The sequence below is a fragment of the Rhodnius prolixus genome, unplaced genomic scaffold (genome assembly GCF_049639745.1).
Source record: "Rhodnius prolixus isolate KJV_2025 unplaced genomic scaffold, Rpr scaffold_3, whole genome shotgun sequence".
Lineage (NCBI taxonomy): Eukaryota > Metazoa > Arthropoda > Insecta > Hemiptera > Reduviidae > Rhodnius > Rhodnius prolixus.
Window position 1 is genome coordinate 9,265,313 of NW_027411603.1, and position 16,312 is coordinate 9,281,624.

Sequence of the window (16,312 nt, forward strand, 5' to 3'; positions counted from 1 at the left end):
CTTTTATGGCTCTAAATTAGTCTCTCAACACAGACATCAATGAGTAAATCCACAATATTTTTTACAGGAACTGCCCTTTGTCTAGGTATGTATATCATATAAGATGTATATTAAACATTATAATAATAAAGCAGGTTAAAATAAAACATACTTTTTATGGGTTGGGTGCAAATTATATAAAATTTATGCGTGGATATAGGATTCTACTTAAAGGTTACGAATATGTAATTTTAAAACGAGTGAAAAAAAATCTTGTGCATAGTTCCGGGAACGAGGTTTTCCGCGCTTTCAATGCCCGAATATCATTTTCAGATTTTGCAAATTTTAGATTTCTAGTAAATAAAGGAAATATGTATTTATAAATGGACTATTTTTCCACGTAGCGCATTGTTTGTAGGTGTGCGTATGTACTTTTGAGTTTACAAAAAATATCATAAACGTACATTTTGCAGGAGATACCGTTTTGATAGCTATTGTCGCTTCATTTGTTCGTTTGGAGCAAAATCCGGTGAAACGGAAGTGATATTTGCTGGTGCTTTTTTTACCTAAAGTTTTTGCGAATTGCGTATCAAGGAGTAATATTCATTGGAAAAATTTTCTCAGTACAATTAATTTTGTAGTAAATGCTGAAGGGCTATGGCGGAGTTATGCTCGGTTTTTATCAGATGAAATTTGGAGTTTTTTAAAAAGTAATATTTGAAGAAAATCGATTATCCAGAGGGAAAGCGGCTAGATAGATTTTTTTTTTGCTCCTCTGACAATATTGCTATTTACTACTGTAATATATTGTTGCATTTATTTGAAAACATTTTCCGTAACAATTTCTTGTTTGGAGCAACTGAAAAATCATACTTGAGGATTGTGCCGTTAACCCTGTTAGAATGTGGTTAGTGTAATTGTCAGTTCACTCACCTGATAGCAAATTTATTGCTAGCTCATCCAGCTTCTTCGACATTTAAATACATCCAATCAAATTTACTGTAGTAAGAAATTTACAATTGTATTTGTAATGGAATACAAGAATTGATGTTACTATCCAGATCAATTTTTCTTACTTCTTCTTAGCCAGGATGAAAAGAAGAATTGTCAAATCAGTTTACAATTGTGTCAATTTTTTGATATCCAGTTATCAGTGGTAATATGCATTTTTGGATTCTCTTAGTTTGAAAAAAAAAGTTTTACAAAGTATTTTCGTAGGTATATGTGTTTTGTGAACACTAGCTCAAAAACAACGAATCGCAGCGAGCCCAAAATTTATATTTCGTTTGGATACTCTTATTTTGGGAAACATTCGTTCTAGGGGTCTTTCTGTGGGGATGGCTGCCAATTGTAGGAGTTGAGGAGATTTCAGTATAGTGTTCTTTTTACAACAAGTATAAAGTTAATGAGAATGAATTAAGTTTTCTACAATTTGGAGAGTGAATTATGTGTTTAAATTTTACAGCTTTGAGAATTTTTGTTAGAGAAAATCGCGTGATTGGTTACTCAGATTTTGTTGTTGTTGTTTCGTAGGTTAGAGTCCAAAGTCAACACGTCCTTTTTTTTACTTTTCTTCAACACATTGACAGTTCTTTTTTTTTTCGAAATTAATTAAGGATATTAAGGAAATATCATGAGTAATTCAGGAAAATTCACAAAGATATTGCATGTGATGCATTATATTTTAGTGGAAAAGAAGTTGTTAATACTTGTTTCTTTTTTGTTCTTTCTTTATTTAAATATATATTATCAAATGATATAAATATATATTATATTAATCCCTATATTATACATTTTGTTTTTTATGAGCTCGCACATACCTTCTTGCTGTAATAAAATTTATAAATCATAATAATTATAATTAACTCTTTTTTTATGGAATGATAACTGTTTTTTTTATTTACTTTTTAATACTCATATGTGATTGTTTTATTTTATACTTTTATAACTATTTCTTGTTATTTATTCAACAAATGTCCCCCTCTTTTTGTATATTTTTTGTGTAATATTCTTTTAAATGTTTTTTGAAGATATTTTTTAAATTAATTATCTATAACGAATTCCCGGGTATTCGTTATCAATTTTTTGTGTTTATTTATTTTTAAATTATGAGAAGGATAAAAAACTATTTTTATTAAAAAAAAAAACTTTGTATCTGGACTCCAGGTGAATCCAAAAATAAAAAAATCAATCAATAAATTAGAAGTTATTAAAAGCTTGTAAATGGTTAACAATTTCTTTTCCAGGTCGCAATCTTTTCGACATTCTAGCTCTGTACACTCATCAGTGGCCACCAATGTTGGTGGTAGTATTTCAGCTCATCCATTAATACCGCTCGGCGATAACAGTATAGGTAGGTTTTTTTTTTATGACTCTATTCCCTTCAGAAATATTTATTAATTCTCTCTCCTTTTTTTTCTTAATATGTATTTATAAAAATACCTTTGCATGGCATGTCTCTTTAATATACATTTCTATATTGGCATGTGTACATTTATTAATAATTTTTACAAAAATACTAATACAGAAGCTAAGAGAAAATACAGAAAAAAAAGAACTGTTTGCTAAATGCCTTGTATATTGTAATTGTTTTTAGTAGCGTTATATTTTCCTTTGGATAAAACAAAGTGGAAAATGGAAACGAAAAAATTGAAAATAATGTTAAAAACATTGTGAGACGTTTTTTTTTATTTATTATTGCCTCAGAAGTGTGCAATTCAAATAAGGCAGTAGTTGTTTTTCCTTTCCCTTATTTTTTTAATTTGCTCTAAATAAACTCGTTAATTTTTTTATTTTCTTTTTTATTTATTCGTTAATTTTTGTTTTTCTTTCTCTCGCTTTCTCTGTCTTCTCTCAGTCTCTGTTTTATTTTTATTTGTTTTTTATTTTGTTTTAATAGTTTTTTTTTCAGTCACAGAATACATTTTTCAAAGGGTTTTTTACTATCGCATTCACCAAACCTACAGGTTCTTTTTGCTGGATACGTATTATACTACTGCTGGATACTTAGGATTCACAGCCGGATTGGTACTAGGATGCCCATTGTCTTCCGGTCAATTCCCTCGATACAACATTGCCTATTGCCGTTCAGTTATCTGTAAGGATAACTTACAAATTAACTAAGAGGAATAAACTCTATTGTGCAGGACTCTCACGCAGAGAGGCATGAACACCCCGCTAAATTTTTTAATTTTTTTTTTTTTTTCTTGAATATGTTATGCAGTTTATGAAAAGTTACTGCTTTTTAGTCCAATTTCCAACCTAACAAAGTGATTGAGCAGCTAGATCTGTTCTAAAAGAAGTTTACTCTTCTTAAAAGACGAAGCTCTAACGGGCAAAAGAGACAGATCCTTTGACCACTGTAACTCCCAGGATAAATCAGTACCTCAGTCCCTGTGCAAAGAATACGTTTTCCGAGTTAATGCCAAGGATAATGTTAGAGCATTCATTTTTAAAAAGATGTGTATATGTGTATTCACGTTTAACTCCATCATTTGCTCTCAGAAATAAATAGTTTTTCTTCAAGTTTTCGATAAAAAAAGCAAATTTGGTTTTTGGTTGATTTGCATTAGAGCTATCAATTAAATTTAACGACAAATCATTTCAAAATTATACGATTAAAAATAATTTTTTTTTATTAAGGTAAATAAAGGTGATTCATAAGGTAAAACAACAATAATTATTTATTTTTCTATGATTATATTTTGATAAGAAAGTGTTACAGTGTGTCTATAAATGAACGCTATGTTATAATTTCTCATTCGTTTGAATAAGTTTATAGTGTTATTTTTGTTTTTTAGCTGTTCACTCAAATATTTGAAGGCAAATCGGACTCATCTTTTTGGTTACTGGGGTTGCTCGTCGATTTTCTTGACTTTCTAAAAGCGTTTTTACCTGGAGTGTAGGTTATTGCAAGGTTTACAATGAATCAAACAGTACATAAGAAGTCATTTCCTTAATCCCCGTCTTGTTGGCCGTTTGTCTGTAAGAAGTTGATTCTCCAAAAAAAGGCAGAGATGTTTGTTGATTTTATCTTTACTTTTAAGGTAAAGTATAAGAGCATAAGCCTAGATTAAGACGATTTAGATGGATTTTTGTTTAGTCTGGCGTGATCAAAATCCGTCAAGAGATGTGACGTTTGACTTCACAAGTAGAGGCTGATGGATGTGTCGCATGCTTGGTTTCAAGTAATTATCGTTTCAGATAAAATCAAATTGGCTCAAATATCATAGACTTAGAACCTAACTCTTTTTCATGTCACCTTCACAGCTTTGGAGAAACATGGGTTTAAAGACAGTAACCACTTCCCTTTGTTGTTTCTCTGCACAGGTAATAATTTAGCTATCAAACATCTTTACTAAAGATTCAGAAAGAAGTAAATCGTTCTCATCCTCTTTGGAGCAAATTAGTACATAAGGTTCTTACTTACATTAGACGTATTCTTGCTCATTGATTGTGGCGTCAGCAGCCGATGCAAACAATTAAAAATAATCCTTGCTTAATGAAACGTTTTAATCAAGTACACATTCCATTGATTATGATTGAATGACGTTTTTGTCCCATGTAAGTTTTATTTCTATTTAATTTTTCATAGGGATTTGAGAGTATTTTCTCTTAATAATTTTAGTATATTTTATAGGGTGACCGATTTTTTAACGTTGGTTGTTTATACTTTTTTTTCTATGTACTTTCTCAACTTCATGATTCATATTTAATTTTCATACTTGAATGTCCCCACCCATTTATTTGAATAAATATGTGTTTTTATTCACTTATTTCATAATTCACAAATATTTGTTTCTTAAATTTTAATTAATAATTTTTTCTTAATTTTTTTTTTTTGTTAAAATCCCTTATGAAATATGTGTTTGTTCTTCATATGTTGAGAGTTTACCTTTTTTTCAATGACAAGATTGTGATGGAGTTTGTGCTGTGTCTATTCTTTAATTGAGGTTCTAGGAAACGTACTGATTAGAAGTAGTTAGATTGTTACTTTCTGAAAATCAGTTGACTTCTTTCGGATGGATGTGTATTTTGTTCTTTGTCATCCCTAGCCGACAAATTTGCTGGTGATGAGTGTTGAGTAATTTAAAATAAATCCAATTTTGCCCTCTTGCGCGTGGTTATATTCATAATAATTAATTTTAATGCTAAGGATATCTGTTGCAGTCTCAGCGTCTTGCGGGTCGATGGTGCTTGTGGGGGCGGATTCTCCGAGCCGGACCTCTCCTGTGGATCAGACGACTCCCAGTCATTCCTCCCTCAACACTACCCCTCGGACTTCCCACGACCGCCAACATACAGGTCTCCGTCATTCTTATAAACAGTATAATTCTACTTCTTCCCAAACTGATATAGTTGATTTAGTGGAGCAAGTGGATGCTGTTATAGAGTACAACGATAGTACTGTACAGCATCCGGCACCAACATACACCTGGCAGCGTTCTGCCAGTTGTAAAGAATTAAGAAAACCTGGTGATGCAGATGAAACTGAGAAAGCCATAATTATACCTAAATATGAAAGAAATTTCATTGTTGCTGGCTCAAAAACACCATCATTTGATCGTACAGCTATTGAACAAGATAAAGTTTATTCTAGTAGTTATCCAGGAACAACAAGTTCTCTGTCTACAGAAAGTGCTGATGAAATAGAACCTGGAGGTTCTGTTTTAGTCATTGATACTGGAAGTTCGAGAGAGTTTAGTCACGATGATTTAAGCCATGACTCATATGAATTATTGGAAAGAGAAAGTCGAAACTTTGTCCACAGTAGAAGTTGTTCAATTGGTTCGAGCGGGGAAGGACTTCCTGATGACGAAATATTTGTTATGGATGACTTAAAAGATGTTGTTGAAAAGAGATTAGGTTATGTAGAGCCGCGTTATTCTATGGATTTCAATGAATTTAATGAAAAGTGTAAACAGGGTATTGCTAAATTTAGGGAAAGAAGTAACGCAGACTTTAACGAATACGATGGCAGATACAAACCTCTCGTCGGATATGATGAACCGAGTCCACATTATCCAGTTGAACGAACCAAAAGTGAACCTTTCGTTTCTGATTTCTGGAGAGTTGCTCGCCAGCATAGGAGATTGTTTCATCAGAAAAGCTTTGACTACACTCCTGCGGAAAGCATCGATGTGGATGATAGGGGCGGTAATAGTAAGAGCGCCGCTGATATACCGTACACTTTACATAAACGACAGCAAATGAATGGTACTGCAGCACCTTGTTTTGAAAGCAGATCTCCGGTCTCACCTAGAAGAAGTTTCGAGAAGCAGCCCACTCCTGAGACTGAGAAAAAGAAAATACTTAAAACTCATGACAAATTATATAAAACTAAACACGACTCTGAGCTTAATTCGCAAGATTCTGGCTTATCATTAAGTTTGGGTGCTGAAAGTATTGATGAAATGGACGACCCATCTTCAAGAAATATTTTCAATTTTAAAATTGAAAAGAAACCTTCTAAAGATGAATTTACTAAACATCGCATGATACCTATTAAGAAAGATCTTCTAAAGGTTAGCAGTGAGGATGGCCCAAGGCACAGAGGACTTCTTGTAAAAACCAAAGCATTAAGTGCAGATTCAGGATTAAGGAAAGCATCTTCATTTGAGAGAACTCCTCCTGTTGAAGTCATCAAAATTGATTCTCAAGATGGGGAAGGTATTGTGATATGTAGTTCAGATGATAAGAATATCTCACTGGATACAAGCGATCCTGATGTTATAATTGTTGAATATCATTCGAAGCGGAAGAGGGCTTTCCAAAAGAGAAGTGCTTCAGATGGCAAAAGAGTGGGTAGTTTAGATTCTCAAAAAACAGATTCAGAGATACGGCGAGGAAAAATGAAAGATTGGAAGAGCGAATCTACTGGATCAAGTATTGAGGTGCCGGAACGATCGGAATTTAAAAGAGAGCGATTTAGTAAAGAACTGAAAACAAGTATTGAAGGTAAAGTGGTGAGAGAAACTAGAGAAGAAAGGGAAATGAAGAAACAGAGAAGTGAAGAGCTTCAGAAGCAGAAGAATGAAGAATTTTTGCGTAAACAGCAAAGTGAAGAGCTGCAGAAATCTAAGTGCGAAGAGTTAAGGAGGCAGAGAAGCGCTTTGCAAAGGCCAAAACCAGAAGATGGGCTTGAAAAAACTAAATCAGAAATTTTACTAGAAAAATCAAAAGAAGAAACCCAACAAAAGTTCAAGGCTGAGGAGTTGTCGCCAAAGCCCAAAGTGGATGAAGCTTCACAGAAAATGAAAACTGAGGAAAGAGGAGAAACTAGTAACAGGCAAGTGGTCGAAGCTTCTATAGAAATTAGGAAAAGTCAGGAAAGAACTGAATCAAACCAGAAACTGATTGAAGAAAAGCAGAAACCTGATTCTTTAAGTAAACAAGATCAATCTTCGGAAAAAATTAGAAAATTTGATAACCGAGCTGATTCTGGAGAGAAAATTCAGGTTTTTCACGGAGAGGAACATCAGAGAAAAAAGAATGAGTATCAATTAAGACAAAAAGCGGAAGACCTTTATAAAATACAGAAAGATGACTCAAATATGAGAGAGAAAGAACAGAAAGGCAAGAATGAGCAAGAAGTAGTCAAAAAAGCTGATCAAAAACCGATGGTTCCACCGAAAAAAATAGACTTGCTTAGATTTTCTGCGGAAAATAAACTAAAAGCGAAAGAAAAACCAGATGTACACAGAGCAATTCAAAAACAGGAGAAAGTAGTGTTCGAAGTTTCTGTTGAAGTTAACAATTCTAGTACAGACATGACTTACTGTACTTGTGAACATGAAGTACCAGAAATACCGGAAATTATTCCAGAGGAAAATGAAAAAAGTGAAACAATTGAGGAACCTCCAAAGAAAGTAGATCAAACAGCCAAAAAGCTCATGGAAGAAGGAGAAAAAGAAGTTGCTGAAGAAGCAAATAAAGGAGATAAGCAAAGTGGAGTAAAGCAAATAACATCTCCGGAAGTGGTTTGGAAAAAATTCGGAGAACTTCCTCCAATCGTGAACAAAAGAGAAAGGTCTCCAATACTATTCGCCAGATTAGGTTTTTCTGAAGGTTCTGCTTTTATACCTACGCATACACAATCCCCTGCAAGTTCTAGAAGGGCAAAATCTTTAGAAACACCTGTTGTCTCTCTTCACAGATTACCTCCTATCACATCATTTTCCAGCAAAGATGATACCGTAGACAATGATGAGGGCATAGAACTTGAAGAGAAAACTTTAAAAACCATTAAACCTTTGCATAGAGAAAAAGTTATTGAAGAGGAAGATGCAAGCAGTTTGTCGCCTGTAGTCACAGGAATACAGTTTAAAAGTGATAGCATTGTTGATTCTATTGTGCCCATTCCAGGGATTAGTGAAATATTAGAAAAAGAGGAAGTAGATAAGTTAGTAGAAGAAGCTATAGAACTACAGCAGTCTTCTGCAAGACTTGATGAAAATGCCGTCATTCACACTCGTACAGAAACAATCGTTGATGACAGAATAATCCCTACAGTGCCATCCATAGAGATCTCAGAAACTGATTCATTACCAGAAGAAGAGGATGAAGAAGTACCGCAACCTCAACCTATAGTAACTACAGAGAAAAAAATCATATTTCCAATCGTGCCAACAGTAGAAATTGAAGAATCTTCAGATTTATCTGGTAGTTCTGATGAAAATCAGGGCTTTGGTGAAGATCGGGAGAATGTGGACGTTGTGCCAGTGGTGCCTGAACCTTCTAGATTAGGAGATGAACAAAAAGTACCTGAATTAAAACCGCATGAGTATCAAGATTCCAGTGAGCCAAGTATAATTTGTGACGAAGAGGATGACAGTTTTGAAAATAATGATGTTTTTGAAAGTAATGAACCTAGTGTAACTGAAGCTAGGGAAGCAAATAAACCAAAAAAACTGCCTCATCTTGAACCTGAAGAGTTTTTTGTGGAAAAACAAGCTAGAGAGAAATTAGAACAAGAAACTAGGGAAAAATTAGAAAAAGAAGGTAAAGAAAACGTAGAAAAACATGTAGAAATTGCTCAGAAAGAAACTAAATTAGATGCAGATGAAATCGTTAAATCTAAAGAGCAAATAGTAACTGAAGAATCAAGGCAGAAAGAAGAAGAAGAAGAGATTGAAGAAGTAGCAAAGGAAGAAGAGATTGAAGAAGTAGCAAAGGAAGAAGAACAGCCTGAAAGAAGACCAAGCACTCGTCAAGAGAGATTAGATTCCTTTAAAAATACTAAGAGTTATTCTGTAGAAATTTGGACTTCCGAAGAAACGGACGTGCCAAATGTTCCTACTATTGACATTGAAGAAGTTGATTGGGAGAATGATGATGACGCATTCTTGGCTGATCCAATAGCTGCACTCAAGGAGCAAACCTCGCCAAAAGACAAGTCTTTTCCTAATGTTAATGTTATTGAAACCAAAGATTGTAGTCAGATAACTATTGAATCTTCCTTTGATAACTTGAACGATATGCAGGATATGAACGAAATTTCTGACGCTAATGAGGGATCAGAATCAAAAGCTGCGGATATTGATTCATCAAATGAAAATGTTTCTACAGAAAGTAGTGAACCACCTTTCCAGTACAAAGAAGATATAAACACATTGTCGGCTTTATGTGAAAAAATTGATGAACCTGCTCATTTAGATCTAAAGTATATCCCTGCTAAGAGAAGCTTTGATGATGATGTTTCAAGCTCTTCTAGTATCAAACCTGATAAAACTTCTACATGGAAACCATTTTCTTTGGAAAGCTCTGGTTCTTCAAGTTTGGAAGAAGGGATTTTCCCACCCGACGATTGCTCGCATTTTGCTGATGAGGAGGAAGGAAGTAGTAATTCTGCTAAGGATGAATACCAAGGATTTGGATACTCCAACGCCGGTGCTGAACTCATTATTGGCGGCTACACTGGTGGGATTTTTGGACTTTCTAGAACTTTGTCTAGAATATCCGAGAGAAGCACCACATCCGAACAAGAACGATCAGATTTTGACGATGATATATCAACAAAACCTTCATCAAGATCATTGTCTGTAGAAGATGAGTCTTTATTATCAAGTGATAGACAACCAAGTTTATCATCTGACCCTTCTACTAACCCAGAAATAGAGGAGCAACCTCTACCTCCTCTGCCACCTGAACCTTTAGGTTTTAAGATACCTCCCCCTCTTTTACACAACGAAGAGGAATGGCCTTCGCCTCCTAACTCCTCATTTGACACACCTATAATTAGTAGCGTTGAAACATATTATATGGAACTGAAGCCAGAAGAAGCAACGAAAGTAGTTTTACCTAGAGATAGTAGACAGTATGACAGTTCATCGGACTCAGATTACGAAAATAAGACACTTCAAGAGGATGATGCACCTGATTCATCTACCACTTTAGAAAGTACAGTGAAATTAATGCTGAAACCAAAACGTCAAGGTAATTCTAGTGATACTTCTATAGGTGTGTCTGATTTTTCTAGTAGTACCAGTACTGTAAAACATTGTCAGTATTACTCCACATGCACTGTAAAATCTGATGACAGTTCATTAGCTGAATTTGGATCTTCACTATCAACAGAAATGTTGGCATCTTCAAGAAAAAACTCTGACGATTCGATTAGTTTAAGAAGACGTTCATATCATGCCCAGCAGAGATCGTTTGATGATTACGATTCTCCATATAGTGAATCAGATGAAGGTTCTAAACAACAGCCTAATCGGCGTAGTTATGGTGCTAATCTACCAAGTCCTACGGGTTCTACGGGTGGACGTAAATGTAGCAGCGGGAAGGTGGAACGCCGGGGTACTTGTAAAGGTATATGCTCTAAGTCCATAGCCAGAGCGAAATGTTATTCATATTATTCATTGACTAGAAGTCCGCCTAGTGATGGTTCATCGTCCTCGTTGGAAATGGGCGAACCGCCAACCACGCCAAACACAATACCCAGAGTGTCGAAACGTCGAAGACATGTACCGCCAAACAAAAGGAGACATAGATTGTCAGCGGATGTGGACACTAGAGATGGCCATCTGATTTCGGTGTCGAGTCCTTCAGTAGTGGCGGCTGCTGCCAAACGGCAACCTCAACAAACGCTCGGGACTCCCACTATCAGGGGGCAAATGTCTAAGCAGTCATCAGTTTAATCTCTATTTTTAATTTATTTTCTAAGATTTTATTAACACCGTTACCTCGGCTGCACATCATTATTAACAAGTATTTAAAATTAATAATAGTTATAAAATTAAACAGTAATGCCCTGGTGTCCTCCAAAATTTTCAAGTTTATAGACAACACTAAATTATCCATAGCTTTAACTGAGTTGAGGAATTAGTCACACATCTAACACTAACTCAAAGATTTTAGTAGCTTACGTTACGTCACCCTACAGAAATGTGTGGAAAATAGTTATAAAAAAGGAGGAGTACAGGAAACGAAGAAATTTGTTAAATGGCTGTTTATTTCTGCTCAAAAAAATTAAAAAAATAAAATAAGTAAACTAAAGTCGTACTGATGAACTGAATATGTAGATGTAATTTAGGGAACTTTTGTTTCGTCTTGATTTGTTTAATAAGAAATGAGGAATAAAAGGCCTTATTCTTATCTTTTTTTTTAATTTTTCTTTCGTGAGTACAAACTAACTTTGTAATATTTCACTTTTGTTTATTAATTTACTCAATCATTTAAAGCATCAATCAGAATGAGTCATGGCTTAAAAGTGATAATGTTATTTGTTGTGGAAACTAAAAAACAAAGCGGAAGATAGGTAGCATGTTTTATTATTTGTACATATTTATATAACTTCGTTATATTGTATATATAATATATATAAGTATATACATAAAAGAATACTAAAAAGTATTATTTAATGTTCGTCTTACATTTTTTTGTTTTCAGCATTATTAAATATAACTGGTAATTATTATTTTTGGTTTCTTTTAAGATATTTAAAAAGTGTTAACCAAAAAGACATTGGAGGCAAAAGCCAAGGTGGAGTAAAAAGAGTTTTTTTTTTTATCTATATTTATTTTATTTTTTCTTGCAAATATATATGATAATAAATATATAATTGAAAAGTATTATGTATTATTAAAACTATAATGGTTTCATCATTTGATGATGAACGTAATTCATTTTTTAACTATTGAGACTGAGTTTTACTTTTTCATTGCAATATATAAACCATTTTTTTAAATATATAATTATGAAATAATTAAAAAGGCTCTAACAAATATATAGGTACATGTATGTAAAACAACTATTTTGTTTCAAAACTTGTTTTAAATGAAATCGTTTTATATATTTATTTTTTTTATTTAATTTTAATTATTTATTCTTCGTTTCTTTAAGTGTTATTCTTCGTATTCCTAGCAGTCATTAATTATTAGTCATATAGTCTTCAAATTGTTTTAATCATAAAAATTTAAACTAGTGTTACTCATTACAAAAAAAAAAATATGGTTCTCTCATTTAAAGAATTATTTTTAATAAAAGTTACAAATAACTTACAGAAAAAATTTACTCTCAAATAATAAATATTAATTAATTGTTGAAATAATTTAAAAAATGTATTTCGTATCGAAAACTTATAAACAACTCAATAATCTGTATTAATTTTTATACAGGTTGTTTAGGTCTGCATTGCTGGATAATATGGTTTAATTTAAAATGTTATAGCAAGCTTAGGTACATTGGCAAATCCAGAACTCTGTTTGGGGAGAAAGTGAATCTATAATAAGAAGAGGTTAGGAGTCAAAATAGCGGATCTAGGACCGTCTTTTTGGGTGGTTCATAAAACTTGCTTGCCATTTCTTGTTTTTGGGTTGTCAATTCTGTTTCTATTATTTTTGCTGTCCAACTTCATTATTTATACATTCCTGGGCTTTATAATAAAACTAATTTCAATTTCAATTATATTAAATCTTCCTTCTCAAAGAAACTGCAGTATGGACCGAAAGATAGCTGATGGAACCAAAATCTGGCTAAGAAGTAAAGACAGACAATAGGAAAGCATGCTATTGCATAAAATCAAACTCTTAATTAATTAATATTTTATTTCCAGACAAAACATTAATTTATTTAAATAAATGCTAATATTCACAATTTTACTCATAATTTCACCGGACAACTAAGAAGCGTTAATAATATTCAAATTCGAAAGAAAATTTTTATTTTTAATTTAAAAAAATTAAATTTAACTAAAATATGATATATACATAACTAAATATATATTAAAATTTATACATGCAAAAAGTATATAAACTTAAATTATAAATTGGTATGTATTCCCCAATATGTATGAGTGTTAATGTGTAAAAATATGGAGTAAATGTTTTTGTATGTATTTAAAAAATAAATGTTTTGGATGTGGGGCCTAAAAGAAAAAAAAAATTATTAAAAAAGTAGTAATACAGTAAAATCGAAAAATTCAATTTTTAAAAGAAATTATTGATAACAGTTTTAATTTTTATAAACCACACATCTCATGTGATTCTATTATTTATTTAGGTTCATAAATTTTAGTTACCATTAAAAGTATTTAAACAAAATAATTAAAATTTTAAAATTAAAATGTAATTGATAAATTAATTGAATGTTCGGTTGTTATTGTAATATACATTGTTACAATGGGTGGCTGAAATACTTTTCCATAAACACCCCAACTCTCTATTGGGTTTTTTGGCCCCTGCAAAAACCATTGTGACAAGGTATAGAAATATAATTTGATGAATTTAAACGTTAGGTTATGAAGTATTTTAAAGATTCGTTAATATGAATGTAGAACTTTTAGTTAAGCTGGATTTTTGTATGTAAAGCTCTCTCTTTTTTTAGTTCTTTCCGTGTTTTTTTTTTTACTTGATTGATATCCCAGCAGATTGTTCGTTCACTTTATTCTGCATATAGTGAAAGCTTCTTTATCGTTCGTTCTCTCGGGTTGGTCTTCTTTCTAGCCCAACACATATCCATTTATTAACAGAAGATAAGTTGACTACTGTCTAGTCACTCACTACTTGGTAAACCTTTAAGGGAATAGCGACGTCTTCCAAAACGATTTAATTGCATACTTTGACACTAGCAACTTACTGGTCAGATATCTGATTTAATGGGATTGGTGTAGTAGTTTTGAGCGTGGACTTTTAACTAGGACGTCCTCAGTTCAAGAGCTGGGGATAGCCATTTAGTTTGTTATTTCTTGACAAAAATTGAAATCGTTTGTATAGCTTACGTCTCCGTTTAAATCATTTGTGTCTGGATGGAATTTAATTGGTATTTTCAGGCACAGCATCTAATCTCTGCTACTCAATCGCCAGCTGCTAACCTTGGCTTTTTGCCGACATTTTGTGGCACAAGCTTTCTAATGTTATCATCTTTGACATCAACAAATCAATTGCATTCTTGGTCGTTTTTCCTCCTCTTGGCTTACCATCTTTTTTGCTCTTCTGACTTTTTCCTCCACATTTCCCTGAAGAAGACTCGTAACTTTCTATTGCTTCTAATCCTTATAACTCATATTTTTTATCTTGAAGCTTTTCTCTTCATGGTCAGTCCGTAACACTTAAACGCCTTTGTCTGAAAATAATATATGCCGTCTTTTTCTGGACATAAAATTCATTTGTTCAACTTTCTCAGTAACATTCAACAGATCGCTACAATCAACTAACCAATAATTATGTGTTTCTTATCTGTCGGTCGTGTTGATAAGGCTGACATTGTAAAGACATGGTTATTACGGTTTGATAAATCTATTATATGAGAAAGAATAAAACTCACAACTGGTTTTTTTTAAAGATTATGACGGAAAAATCTTAAATATTATTGTTCAAACGTTTAAATAGAAAAAATTAAGTTAAATGTTTATAGTTTCTAGGCCTGTTTTTACAACTGTTTCTAAGAGCCACTTGTAGGTTTTTATAAATTCACATTCAAACAACCACTTATTAGGTAGCTAGTAGTGCACAGAGTATTTATGGGGAAATGGTTGCCTTAATTGCATAAAGAATTGGTGACCACTGTGATTGCTGTAACAGCGATGTACTTTTCTGTGGTGATGATGCAAACTACTCAGAAAAAATGTTTAGCCCTTCCCATCTCATCCTTAAACAGATTTGTCTATCTTATTTATGATAAGGGCAGATTTTACTTTGGATAACCACTTAGAAGGATTCTGTATTCTCATAATTTCCAATACTTTTATTCGCTGACTTTATCAGTAATGATTCAGCTGGAATCGCATGGTTTATTCGCTCCACTGTACACATTCCATGACTTGAGAGTAATAACTCATTTAGTTCCGGATGAACTTTTTGTTTTTTTTTTAATGTAAACATATTTGAAAAGTAACTATTATCTTATGCTCTTAAAACTGCCAATTGTACATACAAAGAAAAAAATTCTAGAACAGAGACATTCATTGAAAACTTTTTAATTAGATTTATTCCCAGAAAAATATCAGTAGCAGCAAACAAAACAGTTGCAAAATTTGAATTGATCCGGTTAAATAGAACAGTACAACTTCTTACACATTTAACAAAACGTCTAGTCTGTTTTAGTTTTTGTTTTGTATTTTCCGTTTATGGCATTTAAAAGTGGCCTTATCTAAAAAAAAATTAATAATAAAACTGCAATGTGTAAATAAAGGTTTAATTTCTTTAATTAAATTGCATAATCATTAAAAATAAATAAAATAACTACGTTCTAAACAAATAGAGATACATTTTAAAATGCTGACTCCCCAAATCATATTGTTCAAAAACCAACTTTAGAAAATGTTAATATTATCCTAATTTAATAGTTTTGTTTATTAATATACAGAAAAATTCAATCCAGCTCAACTAAAATCTTAAATATGCGCAAATAGCGCGGAGGCCAAATAGTTAAGGCAGTTATTATTAATTACTAAAAAAAGTTTATTAGTTTTTTATAATATTAGGGTTGCTTAAAATAATAAAGGAATTATGTAAATTTTTAAATAATTTACTCTTTTTTTTACAGAAATATAAAAAGTTTATGGTCATCAAATTTCAGATTTTAATGCTCAATAGAGGTTAGGGATTGTATATTGATTGTTTCACAATTGTTGAGTCATTAAAAGATAAATAAAGATAAAAAGAAATAATTTTACTGTGCTAGGGTTTCCTTTTTTTCATTAAGGTTAATTTTTTGAACTATAACATTTTTCAAATATATATAAAATATATATTTTTTTGGTTTTAGTTAATCAAAGGGATCGTTAAATAAGAAGAATGCTTTGATCTTTCTTGCCTTGGTAGTAAATCCAGTACTTTATGACTTATTATATTAAGTAAAAAGTCTTCGAGAAAAAAAGTATTCTTAGATT

General features: G+C 32.3%; 2 protein-coding genes across 5 annotated transcripts in view; both read left to right on the plus strand.

Moving 5' to 3' along the window:
* Positions 1-16,312, plus strand: part of Cdep (Chondrocyte-derived ezrin-like domain containing protein) — a 144,044-nt gene that overhangs the window by 111,753 nt on the left and 15,979 nt on the right. For all 4 annotated transcript variants that reach the window (XM_074125812.1, XM_074125814.1, XM_074125813.1 and 1 more), the window contains 2 exons: positions 2,226-2,332; positions 5,149-5,283. In XM_074125812.1, coding sequence (XP_073981913.1) covers positions 2,226-2,332; positions 5,149-5,283 — 242 coding nt within the window. The remainder of the gene's footprint in view (positions 1-2,225; positions 2,333-5,148; positions 5,284-16,312) is intronic.
* Positions 5,289-15,526, plus strand: LOC141452183 (uncharacterized; the record flags this gene model as incomplete). Its single annotated transcript, XM_074124103.1, has 1 exon — positions 5,289-15,526. A coding segment is annotated over one exon (5,832 nt), but the record flags the coding sequence as incomplete, so codon positions are not given.